General features: G+C 51.8%; 1 protein-coding gene across 2 annotated transcripts; it reads left to right on the forward strand.

The window, feature by feature from the left end:
• The first annotated feature begins 444 nt into the window (after positions 1-444).
• On the forward strand, positions 445-16,809 carry LOC144601092 (uncharacterized). 2 transcript variants are annotated; one of them, XM_078413028.1, is made up of 2 exons: positions 445-541; positions 13,994-16,809. In XM_078413028.1, the coding sequence occupies exon 2, from the start codon at positions 14,116-14,118 to the stop codon at positions 15,865-15,867; it is 1,752 nt and encodes a 583-aa protein (XP_078269154.1). In that variant the 5' UTR covers positions 445-541; positions 13,994-14,115; the 3' UTR covers positions 15,868-16,809. The 2 variants fall into 2 exon arrangements, with proteins under 2 accessions (XP_078269154.1, XP_078269153.1); XM_078413027.1 differs by lacking the exon at positions 445-541 and adding an exon at positions 11,245-11,379.
• The last annotated feature ends 2,576 nt before the right edge of the window (positions 16,810-19,385 follow it).

Genomic DNA, 19,385 nt, shown 5'->3' on the forward strand with positions numbered 1-19,385 from the left:
ACCACCATTCAATGTGATCATGGCTGATCATTCTCAATCAGTACCCCGTTCCTGCCTTCTCCCCATACCCCCTGACTCCGCTATCCTTAAGAGCTCTATCTTGCTCTCTCTTGAATGCATTCAGAGAATTGGCCTCCACTGCCTTTTGAGGCACTTGTAAGTGTAATGATTTTCACAAGTGATCGACCAGGCTCTCCACATACAAGGACCAAGTGGCTGCTGCCCTTTAGGGGACGCTGATCCGGTGATTTCAGCTCATGTCCATGGCGCCCTTTTTACCCAGAAACCACCGCGCCCCAGAACTCGCCCTATGTTGCAGGCGATACCAAGCGCGCAGGCGCAGAGAGCCCCGGAAGTGGTGCGGCCATGCGGTCCGCGGACAAAAGACTCCGGAGGATCGGCGGCAGGGAGGAGCGGGGAGCCGGGCGCGGGGGTCAGTCAGCACCGAGGCGCGGCCTGAGGAGCGGCCCCCCGGCTACGGGGACAATCGGTGCGGCTCTCGGGGACACGGTGGGAGCGCATTGAATGCACGGACAGAGCGGTGAGAGGAAGCGTCCCGACCCGGACCACGACCCGCGCACCTTCCCCACCCACCCATGAGTCTGTAGGAAGGGTCTCGACCCGAAATGTCACCCGCTCCTTCTCTCCAGAGATGCTGCCTGACCCAGGGCCGTCTTTACAGCATTATGGGCCCCGGGCAAAGCAGTGTACTGGGGCCCCTCCTCCTCCCACCCTTCCCGTCGCCCCCACCGTTACTCTCCCCCACCCCCCTTTCCCTACCAGCCCCCCCTGTCGTGCCGGCGAAAAGCACTTAGCGATGGACTTAGGGTGCTACATTGTGGCGAAAAGCAGTTACAGATCGTTGTGAGAAGCACTTAGGTATGGAAAAGCAAAGCACTTAGGGAGCTGATTGTTGTGAAACAGATCGCTGTGAGAAGCACTTAGGGATGGAAAATGTTGCGGAAAAAAACCACTTATTGAACCTACATTTTTAAAGTAGTATTTATTTATTGCAAGTCACTTAACATACACAGATCAGCATGGGGCCACTATGCTCGTGGGGCCCCGTGCAAGTGCCCATCAGGCCCATGCGTTCAGACGGCCCTGTCTGAGGGGTCTCTACCTGTGACGTTCAATGACATTGCCGTTGTCATGTTCACCACCGACAATCCACACTGGGACAGGGCCACCAAGGACCAGAATGTCCACTAGACCAGCCACAGATACAACGTGTTGTTCATTGTGGGGACATGGGACTTGCCCAACAGGTGAGGAGTGAAAACCTGGGCCAAATCCCAGATGGAGGAGTGGCTGAAATGGACCGCTGTGGTGCAGACAGAAAGAAATTTGGCAGCTGGACACAAAATGCTGGAGGAACTCAGCTGGACAGACATCAGCTCTGGATAGAAGGAAAGGTGTGACAGTTTGGGTCGAGACCGTCCTTCAGGCTGAGAGTCAGGGGAGAGGGAGATATGGAGATGAGGAAGTGTAAGGTGTGTGAACGAGGCAAAGGTAATGGAGATCTAGGAAAATGTAGAATAGATCATTGTTAGCTAGGAGTAGGTCACAACAATGCAAACATAGAGAGGCCCAGAAGTGGTTGGAAGCGATTGGAGCAGCGTCCGGGCGGTAGGTTTAAAAACCCAGCGCGGGGCTTGTTCACCCAGAGGCCCAGAAGCGGTTGGAGGCGGTTGGAGCAGCGTCTGGGCGGTAGGTTTAAAAACTCAGCGCGGGGCTTTGTTCACCCAGAGGCCCAGTTGGAGCGTTGGCGTAAAAACGTCCCCACACACTTTAAAAGAAGTGTTCTGGAGGAAGCCACTGATTGGTGGAAGCGGACTAGAGGAAGCAGCTGGTTGGTCGTTGTAATTCTGCTTTTTATTCGTACTTTTAGTTAAGGGTTCGGTGAGTTCAGGGTTCGGTGAGTTCAGGGTTCAGTGAGTTAAGGGTTCATTGCTTTTTAGTAAAGGTACAGTTTAAAAGATTAAGAGGGATTTGATTTAATTTGGGGGTAAGACATGTCATATGAGATCGGCCCCGTGGAATGCTGATCCTGCAACATGTGGGAGATCAAGGATATTGTCGGTGTCCCTGATGACTACGTGTGCAGGAAGTGTGTCCAGCTGCAGCTCCTGGCAAACCGCATTGAACGGTTGGAGCTGCGGTTGGACTCATTCTGGAGCATCCACGAGGCTGAGAAGGTCGTGGATAGCACGTATAGTGAGTTGGCCACACCACAAGTAAAAGATAAGCGGACAGAAAGGAAACGGGTGGCCACTAGCCAGCGTAGCAGTAGGCAGGTAATGCAGGAGTCCCCTGCGGTCATCTCCCTCCTAAACAGATATGCCATTTTGGATACTGTTGGAGGAGATGCCTCATCAGGGGAAGGCAGCAGCAGCCAAGTTCATGGGACCATGGGTGGCTCTGCGGCAAAAGAGGTGAGGAAAAAGAGTGGAAGGGCTATAGTGATAGGGGATTCAATTGTAAGGGGAATAGATAGGCGTTTGTGCGGCTGCAAACGAGACTCCAGGATGGTATGTTGCTTCCCTGGTGCAAGGGTCAGGGATATCTCTGAGCGGCTGCAGGACATTCTGAAGAGGGAGGGTGAGCAGCCAGTTGTCGTGGTGCACGTTGGCACCAACGATTTAGGTAAAAAGCGGGATGAGGTCCTACAAGGTGAATTTAGAGAGCTAGGAGATAAACTAAAAAGTAGGACCTCAAAGGTAATAATCTCTGGATTACTACCAGTGCCACGTGCTAGTCAGAGTAGGAATAGGAGGATATTTCATATGAATACGTGGCTTGAAAAATGGTGCATGGGGGAGGGATTCAAATTTTTAGGACATTGGAACCAGTTCTGGGAGAGGTGGGACCAGTACAAACAGGACAGTCTGCACCTGAGCTGGAATGGAACCAATGTCCTAGGGGGAGTGTCTGCTAGTGCTGTCGGGGAGGATTTAAACTAATGTGGCAGGGGGATGGGAGCTGGAGCAGAGAGACAGAGGGGTGTAAAATGAGGGTAGAAGCAACAGGTAGCAAGGTGAAAAGTAAAAGTGACAGGCAGACAAATCCAGGGCAAAAATCAAAAAGGGCCACTTTTGAACATAATCGTACAAGGGGTAAGAGAGTTGTAAAAACAAGCCTGAAGGCTTTGTGTCTCAATGCAAGGAGTATACGTAATAAGGTGGATGAATTAAATGTGGAGATAGTTATTAATGATTATGATATAGTTGGGATTACGGAGACATGGCTCCAGGGTGACCAAGGCTGGGAGCTCAACATCCAGGGATATTCTATATTCAGGCGGGATAGACAGAGAGGAAAAGGAGGTGGGGTAGCGTTACTGGTTAGAGAGGAGATTAAAGCAGTGGAAAGGAAGGACATTAGCTTGGAGGAAGTGGAATCGATATGGGTAGAGCTACGAAACACTAAGGGGCAGAAAACGCTAGTGGGAGTTGTGTACAGGCCACCTAACAGCAGTAGGGAGGTTGGGGATGGCATCAAGCAGGAAATTAGAAATGCATGCACTAAAGGCGCAGCAGTTATAATGGGTGACTTCAATCTACATATAGATTGGTTGAACCAAACTGGCAGGGGTGCTGAGGAAGAGGATTTCTTGGAATGTTTGAGAGATGGTTTTCTAAACCAACATGTCGAGGAACCAACGAGAGAACAGGCCATTCTAGACTGGGTATTGAGTAATGAGGAAGGGTTAGTTAGCAGTCTTGTTGTGCGAGGCCCCTTGGGCAAGAGTGATCATAATATGGTAGAGTTCTTCATTAGGATGGAGAGTGACAAAGTCGATACAGAAACAAGTGTTCTGAACTTAAAGAAAGGTAACTTTGAGGGTATGAGGCGTGAATTGTCCAAGATAGACTGGCGATTGATGCTGAAAGGGTTGACGGTGGACATGCAATGGAAGGCATTTAAAGGTCGCATGGATGAACTACAACAAGTGTTCATCCCAGTTTGGCAAAAAAACAAACCAGGAAAGGTAGTGCATCCGTGGCTAACAAGGGAAATCAAGGATAGTATTAAAACAAAAGAAGAAGCATACAGATTAGCCAGAAAAAGTAGCATACCAGAGGACTGGGAGAAATTCAGAGTCCAGCAGAGGAGGACAAACGGCTTAATTAGGAAAGGGAAAAGAGATTATGAGGGAAAACTGGCAAGGAACATAAAAACAGACTGCAAAAGCTTTTATAGATATGTCAAGAGAAAAAGATTAGTTAAGGCAAATGTAGGTCCCTTGCAGTCGGAAACAGGTGAATTGATCATAGGGAACAAGGAGATGGCAGACCAATTGAACAAATACTTTGGTTCTGTCTTCACTAAGGAAGACATAAACCGTCTGCCGGAAATAGCGGGGGACCGGGGGTCTAAAGAGATGGAGGAACTGAGGGAAATCCAGGTTAGTCGGGAAGTGGTGTTAGGTAAATTAAATGGATTAAAGGCAGATAAATCCCCAGGGCCAGATAGGCTGTATCCCAGAGTGCTTAAGGAAGTAGCCTCAGAAATAGTGGATGCATTAGTGATAATTTTTCAAAACTGTTTAGATTCTGGAGTAATTCCTGAGGACTGGAGGGTAGCTAATGTAACCCCACTTTTTAAAAAGGGAGGGAGAGAGAAAACGGGGAATTATAGACCAGTTAGCCTAACATCGGTAGTGAGGAAAATGCTAGAGTCAGTTATTAAAGATGTGATTGCATTACATTTGGAAAGTGGTGAAATCATCGGACAAAGTCAGCATGGATTTACCAAAGGCAAATCATGTCTGACGAATCTTATAGAATTTTTCGAGGATGTAACTAGTAGAGTGGATAAGGGAGAACCAGTCGATGTGTTATATCTGGACTTTCAGAAGGCCTTCGACAAGGTCCCACATAGGAGATTGGTGTACAAACTTAAAGCACACGGTATTGAGGGTTCAGTGATGAGGTGGATAGAAAATTGGTTGGCGGACAGGAAGCAAAGAGTAGGAATAAACGGGACCTTTTCGGAATGGCAGGCAGTGACTAGTGGGGTACCACAAGGCTCAGTGCTGGGACCCCAGTTATTTACAGTGTATATTAATGATTTGGACGAGGGAATTGAATGCAACATCTCTAAGTTTGCGGATGACACGAAGCTGGGTGGTAGTGTTAGCTGCTAGGAGGCTGCAGAGTGACTTGGATAGATTAGGCGAGTGGGCAAATGCATGGCAGATGCAATATAATGTGGATAAATGTGAGGTTATCCACTTTGGCGGCAAGAACAGGAAAGCAGAGTATTACCTGAATGGTGACCGATTGGGAGAAGGGGAGATGCAACGTGTCCTGGGTGTCATGGTGCACCAGTCATTGAAAGCAAGCATGCAGGTGCAGCAGGCAGTGAAGAAAGCGAATGGTATGTTGGCATTCATAGCAAGAGGATTTGAATTTAGGAGCAGGGAGGTTCTGCTGCAGTTGTACAGGGCCTTGGTGAGACCGCACCTGGAGTATTGTGTGCAGTTTTGGTCTCCTAACCGGAGGAAAGACGTTCTTGCCTTAGAGGGAGGGCAGAGAAGGTTCACCAGATTGATCCCTGAGGAAAGACTAGATAGACTGGCTTGTACTCGCTGGAATTTAGAAGACTGAGGGAGGATCTTATAGAAACATATAAAATTCTTAAGGGGTTGGAGAGGCTAGATGCGGGAAGATTGTTCCCGATGTTGGGGGAGTCCAGAACCAGGGGTCACAGCTTAAGGATAAGGGGGAAGTCTTTTAGGACCGAGATGAGAAAACATTTCTTCACACAGAGAGTGGTGAGTCTGTGGAATTCTCTGCCACAGAAGGTAGTTGAGGCCAGTTCATTGGCTATATTTAAGAGGGAGTTAGATGTGGCCCTTTTTGCTAAAGGGATCAGGGGGTATGGAGAGAAGGCAGGTACAGGCTACTGAGCTGAATGATCAGCCATGATCATATGGAATGGCAGTGCAGGCTCGAAGGGCCGAATGGCCTACTCCTGCACCTATTTTCTATGTTTCTATGGGGCCCCTATGCTCGTGTTCGAAAAAAGCACTTAGAGTGTGTCTGGGTGAGAGAGAGAATGGGGGGGGTCTGAGAATGGGGACTGGGGAGGGGGACAACAGGGGTCGTTGCGGAGGGGGCTTGGTGGTGGGGAAAGAGGAGTACTGGGAAAAGAGGAGGTCCCCCTTCCCCCCTCAACCCATTCCTCCCCCTTCCTTCCCACCTCCATCCCCACTCCCTCCTCCCCCTCCCTCCCCAACTCCCTCCCCACCTCCCTCACCCCCCCCCCTAACTTCCCCCTCCCTCCTTCCCTCCATCCCTCCCTCCCCTACTCCCTCCACCCATCCCTCTCCCCCTCCCCCCTCCTTCCACCCTCCCTTCCCCCCCTCCCGGGGAGGTCCCCCTCCCTCCCCCCTCCCTCCCCCTCCCCTCCTCCCTCCCCCTCCCCTCCTCCCTCCACACCTCCCTCCCTCCCCCTTCCCTCCCTCCCCTCCTCCCGGTTACAATGGAAACCCTACGAGGACGGGCCCAACGGGGAAAGAGGGGTACTGGTAAAAGGGGAGGTCCCCCTCCCTCCCCACCTCCCTCACCCCTCCCCCCCTAACTCCCCCCTCCCTCCTTCCCTCCCTCCCCATCTCCCTCCCCCCCTCCCCTACTCCCTCCCCCCCTCCCTCCACCCATCCCTCTCCCCCTCCACCCTCCCTCCCCCCCCTCCCGGTTACAATGGAAACACTACGAGGACGGGCCCAACGGGGAAAGAGGGGTACTGGGAAAAGGGGAGGTCCCCCTCCATCCCCCCTTCTTCCCTCCCCCCTTCTTCCCTCCCCCCTTCTCCCCTCCCCCCTTCTCCCCTCGCCCTTCTCCCCTCCCCCTCCCCCCTACCCCCCTCCCTCCCCACTCCCTCCCCCTCCCCCCCCCTTTCCCTCCCCCTCCACACCTCCCTCCCCCTTCCCTCCCTCTTCCCTCCCTCCCCTCCTCCCGGTTACAATGGAAACCCTACGAGGACGGGCCCAACGGGGAAAGAGGGGTACTGGGAGTAGGGGAGGTCCCCCTCCCTCCCCCCTTCTTCCCTCCCCCCTTCTTCCCTCCCCCCTTCTCCCCTCCCTCCTCCCTCCCCCCTACCCCCCTCCCTCCCCTCTCCCTCCCCTCTCCCTCCCCCTCCACACCTCGCTCCCCCTTCCCTCCTCCTTCCCTCCCTCCCCTCCTCCCGGTTACAATGGAAACCCTACGAGGACGGGCCCAATGGGGAAAGAGGGGTACTGGGAAAAGGGGAGGTCCCCCTTCCCCCCTCCCCTCCTCCCTCCACACCTCCCTCCTCCCTCCCTCCCCCTTTCCTCCCTCCCCTCCTCAATAGTCAATAGTCAATAGTCGTTTATTTGTTACATACACATAAATGTGTAGTAAAATGAAACATTACCCGCAGTTGAACAATAAGACCAATAAGATTAATCAATAAAAATGCAATAACACATACAATCACAACTAACACCAAACAAAAAGAAACATCCATCACAGTGAGTCTCCTCCAGTCCCTCCTCACTGTGATGGAAGGCCAAAATGTCTTTCTCTCTTCCCCTGCCGTCTTGTCCCGCGGTCAGGCTGTTGGAGTTGCCACGTCGGGGCGGTCGGGGCTCCCGATATTGAAGCCCCCGCTGGGCGGTGAAAGGTCCACGGCCTATTCCAGGCCGCGCCGGATGGTGAAAGGTCCGTGACGGGCCGACCCAAGCCCCGCGATTCGGGGCGGGCGAACACGCTGCCTCTGCCGCTGCCGGAGCTCCCGATGTCGGCCCCCATCCAGGGGTCTGCGGGCTTCCGACGTCCATGCGGCCCGCGCCGGAGCCTCCGGAGACGAGTCCTCCCGGTTACAATGGAAACCCTACGAGGACGGGCCCAACGGGGAAAGAGGGGTACTGGGAGAAGGGGAGGTCTTCCCCCCTCTCCCTCCCCCCCTTTCCCCTCCCCTCCCCCCATCCCCCTCTCCCCTCCCCCCTACCCTTCCCCTCTCTCTCCCCCTCCCCTCCCCCCTCCACACCCCCCTCCTCCCTCCCCCTCCCCTCCTCCCTCCACACCTCCCTCCCTCCCCCTTCCCTCCCTCCCCTCCTCCCGGTTACAATGGAAACCCTACGAGGACGGGCCCAACGGGGAAAGAGGGGTACTGGTAAAAGGGGAGGTCCCCCTCCCTCCCCACCTCCCTCACCCCTCCCCCCCTAACTCCCCCCTCCCTCCTTCCCTCCCTCCCCTACTCCCTCCCCCCCTCCCCTACTCCCTCCCCCCTCCCTCCACCCATCCCTCTCCCCCTCCCCCCTCCTTCCACCCTCCCTCCCCCCCCTCCCGGTTACAATGGAAACACTACGAGGACGGGCCCAACGGGGAAAGAGGGGTACTGGGAAAAGGGGAGGTCCCCCTCCATCCCCCCTTCTTCCCTCCCCCCTTCTCCCCTCCCCATCCCTCCCCCCTACCCCCCTCCCTCCCCTCTCCCTCCCTCCCCCTCCACACCTCCCTCCCCCTTCCCTCCCTCCCCTCCTCCCGGTTACAATGGAAACCCTACGAGGACGGGCCCAATGGGGAAAGAGGGGTACTGGGAAAAGGGGAGGTCCCCCTCCCTCCCCCTTCCCCCCTCCTCCCTCCACACCTCCCTCCTCCCTCCCTCCCCCTTTCCTCCCTCCCCTCCTCCCGGTTACAATGGAAACCCTACGAGGACGGGCCCAACGGGGAAAGAGGGGTACTGGGAAAAGGGGAGGTCTTCCCCCCTCTCCCTCCCCCCTTTCCCCTCCCCTCTCCCCATCCCCCTCTCCCCTCCCCCCCTACCCTTCCCCTCTCTCTCCCCCTCCCCTCCCCCCTCCACACCTCCCTCCTCCCTCCCTCCCCCTTCCCTGCCCCCCACTCCCCTCCCGGTTACAATGGAAACCCTACGAGGACGGGCCCAACGGGCACACTTGTGCTAGTATACAAATAAAATTGACTTGACTTTTTGATCAAGTCGAGGAGATCTAGTTTGTGTCTTCACATGATTTTAAAAAAAAAATCAAAATAGGCTTTATTCGAGAAATAAATATATACAATGCCTGATCTTTACAAAACTCCGTCCGGTGGCTACACGTACATTCAATACTGCTTACACAAATCACACAATTTTTACCCCACACCCTTACCACTCACGATTACAATCAGGCCGACCACAGTCTCAGAGGAACAGGAGAGAAGGAATGACGTTCAGTGCAAGATAAGGTCCGTTTAAAGATAGTCCGAGGGTCCTCTCCCTGTGGCACCCCATGGCATTGCCATCGTCATGTTTATCACCATCAATCCTCTGGGGGTGGGTGACCAGTGAGCAGAATGTGCACTGGACCAGCCAGTGAAACACTGTGTTGCTCACAGTGGGAACCTGGGACTTGTCCAACAGGCGAGGAGAGAAAACCTGGGCCAAATCCCAGGTGAAGGAGTGGAAGAAATGGCCCACTCTAACAAAGAAAGAACGTAGGTGAACTTGATGTTGAGCCCAGACAGAAGATGAGGCGCTTGTTCCCCCAATTTACTCTCAGCCTCTCTGTCACAGTGAGACGTCGTATTTCACCGCAGAGACAAAATTAATTACCTTGTCTGATACACTGGTCTTTACCTGTTAATTTATTGTAAACTCTTTTTCCAGGGTAGAACAAGCAGAGTATTGATGTTCGGGAATCTCACACACATTCATTTTATCCAGCACCTGTACGCGTGGGAGGGATTCACTGTGTCAGTTGATCTGACGAGATACCAGTGAGTTCACAGCATTGAGAAATTACTCACCAACTCTGAGTGTGAGCAGGGATTCACTCAATCTTCACACCTGGTGACCCAGCAGCAAGTTCACGCTGTGGAGAAACCGTTTGCCTGTCTCCATTGTGGGAAGAGATTCGTTGAATCATCTGCGTTACAGGTACACCAGAGAATTCACACCGGGGAGAGGCCGTTCACCGGCTCTGAGTGTGAGAAGGGATTCAACCGAGCTTTCCAACTGGTGACCCACTAGCAAGTTCATGCTGTGAAAGAAACATTTCCCTGCCGCGATTGTGGGAAGGGGTAAACTCAGGCAGACAGCCTGGAGAAACACCAGCTTATTCACAACTAAGGAGAGGCCACTCACCTGCACTGTGGGAAGGGATTCACTCATTCATCTGCGTTACAAATACACTGGAGAATTCACACTGGGGAGAGGCCGTTCGTCTGTTCAGAGTGTAGGACAGGATGCAAACAATCTTCTCACTGAACAGACACCAGCTCCCTAGTAGTGCAGGCCGAATGGTGTTAAAAGCACTGGAGAAGTAGTAAAAACATGACTCTCACAATGCTTCCCGGCTTCCCTGATGATTCCAATGGAATGTTCTAGTACTCCCTCTTCCTCTGTTTAGTCCGGGGAGGGTGAGTGGGTGAAACTTGTATCTGGTTCATGAGTCTGACAGTTTCAATATTCGGCAATAGACAATAGGTGCAGGAGTAGGCCATTCTGAAAAAATTACTTATAACTTAAGGAACAAATATGATACGTTTTAAAATATTTGGCGCCCTTATTTACAAAAAATGGGTCTATACACATAGAAGAGTTGCTGATATTCTCGTTGGTCCTTTTGGGGGAGAAGTACATATACATAAATAGTTTATTCTGATTGGAACTCCATGGAGCGTGTTCAGAACTTCCATCACCCAGGCAATCTTTCTGTTTTCTTTATCTTTCCTTTCTTTTTCTTATTAAGGATTAATACAAGGGGAGGGATCTGGGAGGGGGGTTGGGAGGGATGACTTGTTTAAAAAAGTTCTGCAAAACTTAAAATAAAATATTTAAAATTTTTTTTTAAAGGAGTAGGCCATTCAATGTGATCATGGCTTATCATTCTCAATCAGTATCCCGTTCCTGCCTTCTCCCCAAACCCCCTGACTCCGCTCTCCTTAAGAGCTCTATCTAGCTCTCTCTTGAATGCATTCAGAGAATTAGCCTCCACTGCCTTCTGAGGCACTTGTAAGTGTAATCATTTTCACAAGTTATCGACCAGACTCTCCACATACAAGGAGCAAGTGGCTGCTGCCCATTGGGGAGCGGTGATTTCAGGTCATGCAACCATTTCTTTCAACAAAAAAAACGTGGAAGATTCTTATTTTTATTGTTACATTTTACCCAGAAACCTCCGCACCCCAGAACTCGCCCAATGTTGCAGGCGATACCAAGCGCGCAGGCGCGGAGAGCCCCCGGAAGCGATGCGGTCCGCGGACAAAAGACTCCGGAGGATCGGCCGCAGGGAGGAGCGGGGTGCCGGGCGCGGGGGTCAGTCAGCACCGAGGAGCGGCCCCCCGGCTGCGGGGGGGATCGGTGCGGCCCTCGGGGACACGGTGGGAGCGCATTGAATGCACGGACAGAGCGGTGAGAGGAAGCGTCCCGACCCGGACCACGACCCGCGCACCTTCCCCACCCACCCATGAGTCTGTAGGAAGGGTCTCGTCCCGAAATGTCACCCGCCCCTTCTCTCCAGAGATAATAATAATAATACATTTTATTTATATAGCGCTTTTCATATACTCAATGACGCTTTACAGAGATTTTGAGAACATAGGGAAATTAATAAATAGATAAATAAGTAAATAAATAAATGAACAGAGAAAGGAGACAGTAGGTGAGGTGACCTTCAGTGGTTGAAGGCAGTACTGAACAGGTGAGACTTCAGCGATGTTTTGAGTGTGGGGGAGTCTCTAACGGTTTGGGGTAGTGAGTTCCATAGGGTGGGAGCAGCGATGGAGAAAGCCCTGTCCCCCCAGGATCTGAGTTTAGTCCGGATGTGGGGGGATAGGAGATTGGCAGCGGCAGAGCGGAGGGTGCAGGTGGGAGTGTGCCTGTGGAGGAGGTCGGTCAGGTAGGATGGGGCCAGGTTATGGAGGGCTTTGTAGGTTATGAGGAGGATTTTGTACTGGATTCTCTGGGGGATGGGGAGCCAGTGGAGTTTATAAAGGACGGGGGTGATATGGTCACGGATCGAGGTGTGTGTGAGTAGACGGGCAGCGGAGTTTTGAATGTATTGAAGTTTATTGATGATTTTTGAGGGTTTCTGCAGCTGTGGAGGAGAGGGATGGACGGAGACGGGCAATGTTTTTGAGGTGGAAGAAGGCTGTCTTTGTGATGTGTTTGATGTGTTTGTCGAAGGAGAGGGTTTGATCAAGGATGATTCCAAGATTCCGGATGTGAGGTGAGGTGGATACTGGGAGACCATCAATGTTGAGGATGAAGTTTTGGGTGGATTTGGTGAGCATTTTTGGACCAATGATGATGATTTCAGATTTGTTGCAATTGAGTTTGAGGAAGTTTGATTGAAGCCAAGATTTTATTTCAGTAATGCAGTTTGTCAGTGTAGAGTGTGTGGTGGAGGAGATTGATTTGGTGGAGATGAGGAGCTGGATATCATCGGCGAAGCAGTGGAAGTTGAGACCATGACGGCGGATTAATTGACCAAGGGGGAACAGGTAGAGGATGAAGAGGAGGGGGCCAAGGACTGAGCCTTGGGGGACACCTTGGGGGAGGGGATGCTGCCTGACCCAGGGCCGTCTTTACAGCATTATGGGCCCTGGGCAAAGCAGTGTACTGGGGCCCCTCCTCCTCCTCCTCCCACCCTCCCCGTCGCCCCCACCCCCCTTTCCCTACCAGCCCCCCCTGTCGTGCCGGCGAAAAGCACTTACCGAAAAGCACTTAGCGATGTACTTACGGTGCTACATTGTGGCGAAAAGCACTTACAGATCGCTGTGAGAAGCACTTAGGTATGGAAAAGCAAAGCACTTAGGGAGCTAATTGTTGCGAAACAGATCGCTGTGAGAAGCACTTAGGAATGGAAAATATTGCGAAAAAAAACACTTATTGAACCTACATTTTTAAAGTAGTATTTATTTATTGCAAGTCACTTAACATACACAGATCAGCATGGGGCCCCTATACTCGTGGGGCCCCGTGCAAGTGCCCATCAGGCCCATGCGTTAAGACGGCCCTGTCTGAGGGGTCTCTACCTGTGACGTTCAATGACATTGCCGTTGTCATGTTCACCACTGACAATCCACACTGGGACAGGGCCACCAAGGACCAGAATGTCCACTAGACCAGCCACAGATACACCGTGTTGCTCATTGTGGGGACATGGGACTTGCCCAACAGGTGAGGAGTGAAAACCTGGGCCAAATCCCGGATGGAGGAGTGGCTGAAATGGACCGCTGTGGTGCAGACAGAAAGAAATTTGGCAGCTGGACACAAAATGCTGGAGGAACTCAGCTGGACAGACATCATCTCTGGATAGAAGGAAAGGTGTGACAGTTTGGGTCGAGACCGTCCTTCAGGCTGAGAGTCAGGGGAGAGGGAGATATGGAGATGAGGAAGTGTAAGGTGTGTGAACGAGGCAAAGGTAATGGAGATCTAGGAAAATGTAGAATAGATCATTGTTAGCTAGGAGTAGGTCACAACAAAGCAAACATAGATAAAATGTAATCGGGGACAGTCAGACTGGTCAGAGAACAGGGAAGGGGGCGGGTTGTTGAAAGAGGGAAAAGCAAGGGTGACTTGAAGATAAAGAAGTCAATATTCATAATGGCAAAAGTCAGCCAATTTGCTGTTGAGCCCAGACAGAAAATGGGGGCTTGTTCCTCCACCTTACTTTCAGGCTCACTGTCACAGTGTGATGTCACAGTTCACCTCAGATATAGAAGTTGTCTGAAACACTGATCTTTACCTGTTAATCGTTTACCTGTCCGGGGCATGACTGCGGATGGTCATACAGCCCTGAAGTGAACAAAGAGAAAGATGATTGAACCTTATTACTTTCCATCTCAGTGAGGAATATGGAATCTGCTGTGGTGGATGATTATGTTAAATTTTATGTGCATGCAGTCTTGTTGCTTTTCACTTAGTATGGCTGTATGGTAACTCAAATTTCACTGTACCTTAATCGGTACATGTGATAATAAATTGATCTTGAAATCTAATTTACTCTAAACTCTTTTTCCAGGGTAGAAGAAGCAGAAGATTGATGTCCGGGAATCTCAAACTCATTCATTTCACCGGCACCTGAATGCGTGGGAGGGATTCGCTGTGTCAGTTGATCCGACCAGAGGCCAGAGAGTTCACAGCATGGAGAAATTACTCGCCGGCTCTGAGTGTGAGCACGGATTACAACAATCTTCCCACCTCGTGACCCAACGGCAAGTTCACACCGTGGAGAAGCCATTTACCTGCCCCGATTGTGGGAAGGGGTTCACTGAAGCGGACAGCCTGAGGAAGCACCAACAAATCCACACTGGGGAGAGGCCGTTTGTCTGCTCCGTGTGTGGAAAGGGATTCGCTCGTTCATTTTCGTTCTTGAGGCACCAGCTAATTCACACCGGCGAGAGGCCGTTCATCTGCTCTGAGTGTGGGAAGGGGTTCAAACAAGCCTGCTACCTGGTGGTCCACCGGCAAGTTCACGCTGTGAAGAAACCATTTCCCTGTCCGGCTTGCGGGAAGGGATTCACTCAGGCAGTCAACCTGGAGAGGCACCAGCTTATTCACACCAAGGAGAGGCCACACACCTGCGCTGAATGTGGGAAGGGTTTTTTTAAATCGTCTGAGTTGCAGATCCACCGGAGAACTCACACCGGGGAGAGGCCCTTCGTCTGCTCCGAGTGTGGGAAGGGATTCAGCCAATCTTCTTTCCTGAAGGTACACCACCGGCAAGTTCACGCTGTGGAGAAACCGTTTGCCTGTCCCGATTGTGGGAAGGGATTCTCTCGAGCGACCCAGCTGACGTGGCACCAGCAGATTCACACCGGCCAGAGGCCGTTCGCCTGCCTCGAGTGCGGAAAGGGGTTCATTGAATCGTCTCAGTTGCTGATCCACCAGAGAATTCACACGGGGGAGAAGCCGTTCGTCTGCTCTGAGTGCGGGAAGAGATTCATTGAATCAGCTGCGTTAGAGATACACCAGAGAATTCACACCGGAGAGAGGCCGCTCACCTGCTCTGAGTGTGGGAAGGTTTTTTTTTATTCGTCTGAGTTGCAGATCCACCGGAGAACTCACACCAGGGAGAGGCCACACACCTGCGCTGAGTGCGGGAAGAGATTCGCTTATTCATCGTGGTTGGCAAGACACCAGAGTATTCACACCGGGCAGAAGCCACACACCTGCGCTGAATGTGGGAAGGGTTTTTTTCATTCGTCTGAGTTGCAGATCCACCGGAGAACTCACACCGGGGAGAGGCCCTTCGTCTGCTTCGAGTGTGGGAAGGGATTTACTAGTTTGTCTGGCATGACAATACACCAGAGAGTTCACACTGGGGAGAGGCCATTCACCTGTAGTGAGTGTGGGAAGGGATTCGCTCATTCATCGTCGTTGGTAAGACACCAGAGTATTCACACCGGGCAGAGGCCGTACAGCTGCTCTGAGTGTGCGAAGGGCTTTGCTCACTTTGATCAGCTGAGAATCCACCAGTGCGTTGGAGAGAAACCGTTTGCCTGTCCCGATTGTGGCAAGAGATTCACTGAAGTGGGCAATCTGAAGAAGCACCGGCAAATTCACACCGAGGAGAGGCCGTTAACCGGTTCTGGGTGTGTGGAGGGGCTCAGCGAGCCGCGCACGGTAGAAGGGATCGCGGTGAGGCGGGGACGCGTCCCGCAGAGACGGAAACCCGCCTGGGCAGGGAGCTCGCGCCGGGCGCCGCACAGCCTCGCTGCAGCAGACCCGGTCACAGATGCAGAGCCGGTCAAGTCCGGACCCAGTTGCTGGTCGCCACGAACAAAGATGGGCGCGGCAGCCAGAGAGACCACCCAGGACGAGCACGACTGTCAAAGAGACCACCTGTCGTTGGAGTCTGCAGTTACCACTGCTGTTCATCACACCCAGGACTGAGCCCATATTCTCAATTAGTTTGGTTTAGTTTTTAGTTTAGAGAAACAGTGCAGAAACAGGCCCTTTTTGGCCCACCTGGTCGCTGTAAGGCAGCAACTCTGCCACTGCGCACAAGGATTGTATTATAGTTATTTAAAAATTCAGTGTCTTAGATAATTTGGTACATTTGTATTGTGGTGGTGGGTGCGTTACCACGGTTTTGATTTGTAAGTATTATTTTGTATCGTCGAATAGATTATTTTTGATTTTTTAAAGTGGTGAAATCATCGGACAAAGTCAGCATGGATTTACAAAAGGCAAATCATGTCTGACGAATCTTATAGAATTTTTCGAGGATGTAACTAGAGTGGATAACGGAGAACCAGTCGATGTGTTATATCTGGACTTTCAGAAGGCCTTCGACAAGGTCCCACATAGGAGATTGGTGTAGAAACTTAAAGCACACGGTATTGAGGGTTCAGTGTTAAGGTGGATAGAAAATTGGTTGGCGGACAGGAAACAAAGAGTAGGAATAAACGGGTCCTTTTCGGAATGGCAGGCAGTGACTTGTGGGGTACCGCAAGGCTCAGTTATTTACAGTGTATATTAATGATTTGGACGAGGGAATTGAATGCAACATCTCTAAGTTTGCGGATGACACGAAGCTGGGTGGCAGTGTTAGCTGCGAGGAGGATGTTAGGAGGCTGCAGAATGACTTGGATAGATTAGGCGAGTGGGCAAATGCATGGCAGATGCAATATAATGTGGATAAATGTGAGGTTATCCACTTTGGCGGCAAGAACAGGAAAGCAGAGTATTACCTGAATGGTGAACGATTAGGAGAAGGGGAGATGCAACGTGACGTGGGTGTCATGGTGCACCAGTCATTGAAAGCAAGCGTGCAGGTGCAGCAGGCAGTGAAGAAAGCGAATGGTATGTTGGCATTCATAGCAAGAGGATTTGAGTTTAGGAGCAGGGAGGTTCTGCTGCAGTTGTACAGGGCCTTGGTGAGACCGCACCTGGAGTATTGTGTGCAGTTTTGGTCTCCTAACCTGAGGAAAGACGTTCTTGCCTTAGAGGGAGTACAGAGAAGGTTCACCAGATTGATCCCTGGGATGGCGGGACTTACATATGAGGAAAGACTAGATAGACTGGGCTTGTACTCGCTGGAATTTTGAAGACTGAGGGAGGATCTTATAGAAACTTATAAAATTCTTAAGGGGTTGGAGAGGCTAGATGCGGGAAGATTGTTCCCGATGTTGGGGGAGTCCAGAAGGTTCACTGGATTGATCCCTGGGATGGCGGGACTTTCATATGAAGAAAGACTGGATAGACTATAATAATAATAATAATAATTCATTTATTTTATATAGCGCCTTATCGCATGCTCAAAGCGCTTTACAACAACAATTAACATAGAAACAAACAGACAAACTATCCTGACGGAAAAGCGGCGAATACACAACGCCAGCGTCCTCTCACGTCAGGGTCCGGCAGTAGACATTAAAAAGCACAAGATACACACATGTAATTTTTTACACAAACAGCCATCACAGTGATTGCTCTAGGCATACCCTCACTGTGATGGAAGGCAAAGTCTTATCTCCTCCTCATTTTTCTCCCGTGGTGCCACGAGGTGATCGAGGCTCCCAACTTTTTGAAGCCCCCACCGGGCGATGGAAAGTCCCAGGGCCGAGCCGAGCAGGGCGATGAAAGTCCTGAGCCCCCACCGGGCGATGGCAAGTGCTGCGGCCGAGCCACGCAGGGCGATGAAGGGCCTGCGGGCGGGTCGATCGTACCTCGCGCTTCGGGGCGGTCGAAGCTGCTACGGCTGGAGCTCCCAAAAGCCGGTCGCCAGCCAGGGACCTGCGAACTCCCGATGTTGCGGTCTGCAGGGCCCACGGCCGAAGCTTCCGAGATGGTAAGTCCAGGCCCTGCGACCGGAGTCTTCAAGGTCGATCCCAGCTGGAGACCGCCGACTCCACGATGTTAGGCCGTAGCGCGAACGGAGATACGACACGGTAAAGGTCGCATCTCCGTTGAGGAGGAGATTTGAAAAAAGGTTTCCCCCAACCCCCCCCACCACCCCCCCACATACACAGAGTTAAAAATAAAATAAAACGTACATTTAACGACGACAATGACAAAAAACAACAAAAAAAACAGAGAGACTGCCGGTGAGCCGCAGCTGCAGAACACAGCCACGCCCCCAAGACTAGGCTTGTACTTGCTGGAATTTAGAAGACTGAGGGGGGATCTTATAGAAACATATAAAATTCTTAAGGGGTTAGAGAGGCTAGATGCGGGAAGATTGTTCCCGATGTTGGGGGAGTCCAGAACCAGGGTTCACAACTTAAGGATAAGGGGGAAGTCTTTTAGGACCGAGATGAGAAAATATTTCTTCACACAGAGAGTGGTGAGTCTGTGGAATTCTCTGCCACAGAAAGTAGTTGAGGCCAGTTCATTGGTTATATTTAAGAGGGAGTTAGATGTGGCCCTTTTTGCTAAAGGGATCAGGGGGTATGGAGAGAAGGCAGGTACAGGTTACTGAGCTGGATGATCAGCCATGATCATATTGAATGGTGGTGCAGGCTCGAAGGGCCGAATGGCCTACTCCTGCACCTATTTTCTATGTTTCTATGATCAGAGAGGTCGTTGTGTTAAATCGACTGCAGACTCTCCACCCAAAAGGACAAAGTGGATCTTATCCATTGGGGAACGCTGAGCCGGTGATTTCAGGTCATGTCCATGGCGCTCTCTTTACCCAGAAACCTTCGCGTCCCAGAATTCGCCCGATGTTGCAGGCGATACCTAGAAGCGCAGGCGCGAAGAGCACAGGATGTGGTGAGGTCAAGGCGCGCATGCGGTCCGCGGACTAAAGACTCCGGAGCATCGGCGGCAGGTAGGAGCAAGGAGCCGGCCCTCGGGGACACGGTGGCCCGCCACCTGGGGACGGTGCGGCCGTGGGTAACACACCGGAGAGTTACTTCCGATCCGCAGAGCGCGTTTGGAAGCGCAAACATGGATTCCCTGCCCCCTAGATAGTCTGGTCAGTAGACACAGGGAACTACGGATACGGCTTCACAAAAAAGGACACAAAGCGCTGGAGTAACGCAGCCGGTCAGAAAAAAAGGGTCCTGACTCGAAAGATCGCCGCACGTTAACACGACCCGACACACAGTTTGTGTACATTTGCACCAAGTCAATTAACCTGCACACCTGTACGTCTTTGGTGTGTGGGAAGAAACCCTCAGTGGGGGTGGAATCCGAGTCTCCGGCGCTGAATGCGGTGTAAGGTAGCAACTCTACCGCTGGAAGGCAGTAGCTCTACCGGGATTTGATATAATAAATATAATACAAAGGAAGCGCAGATGCAAGTTTATTCCAAAGATCGAACGCAACTCAGTGGGTCGGGGAGCATGTTTCGGGTTGGGACTGATTCTGATGGGGGGAGGGTGCCGGTCCTTCTCCCTCCGGTCAGTGTAGGTGCTGGCAGCATGTGGACGCATGCGCATCGATTGCACCGTGATGGATAGACC

The sequence above is a fragment of the Rhinoraja longicauda genome, chromosome 16 (assembly GCF_053455715.1).
Source record: "Rhinoraja longicauda isolate Sanriku21f chromosome 16, sRhiLon1.1, whole genome shotgun sequence".
Taxonomy (NCBI): domain Eukaryota; kingdom Metazoa; phylum Chordata; class Chondrichthyes; order Rajiformes; family Arhynchobatidae; genus Rhinoraja; species Rhinoraja longicauda.

What these genes read in the sequence shown, in the direction of transcription:
- LOC144601092 (XM_078413028.1), top strand. Translation starts at nt 14,116, where the DNA reads ATGGAGAAATTACTCGCCGGCTCTGAGTGTGAGCACGGATTACAACAA.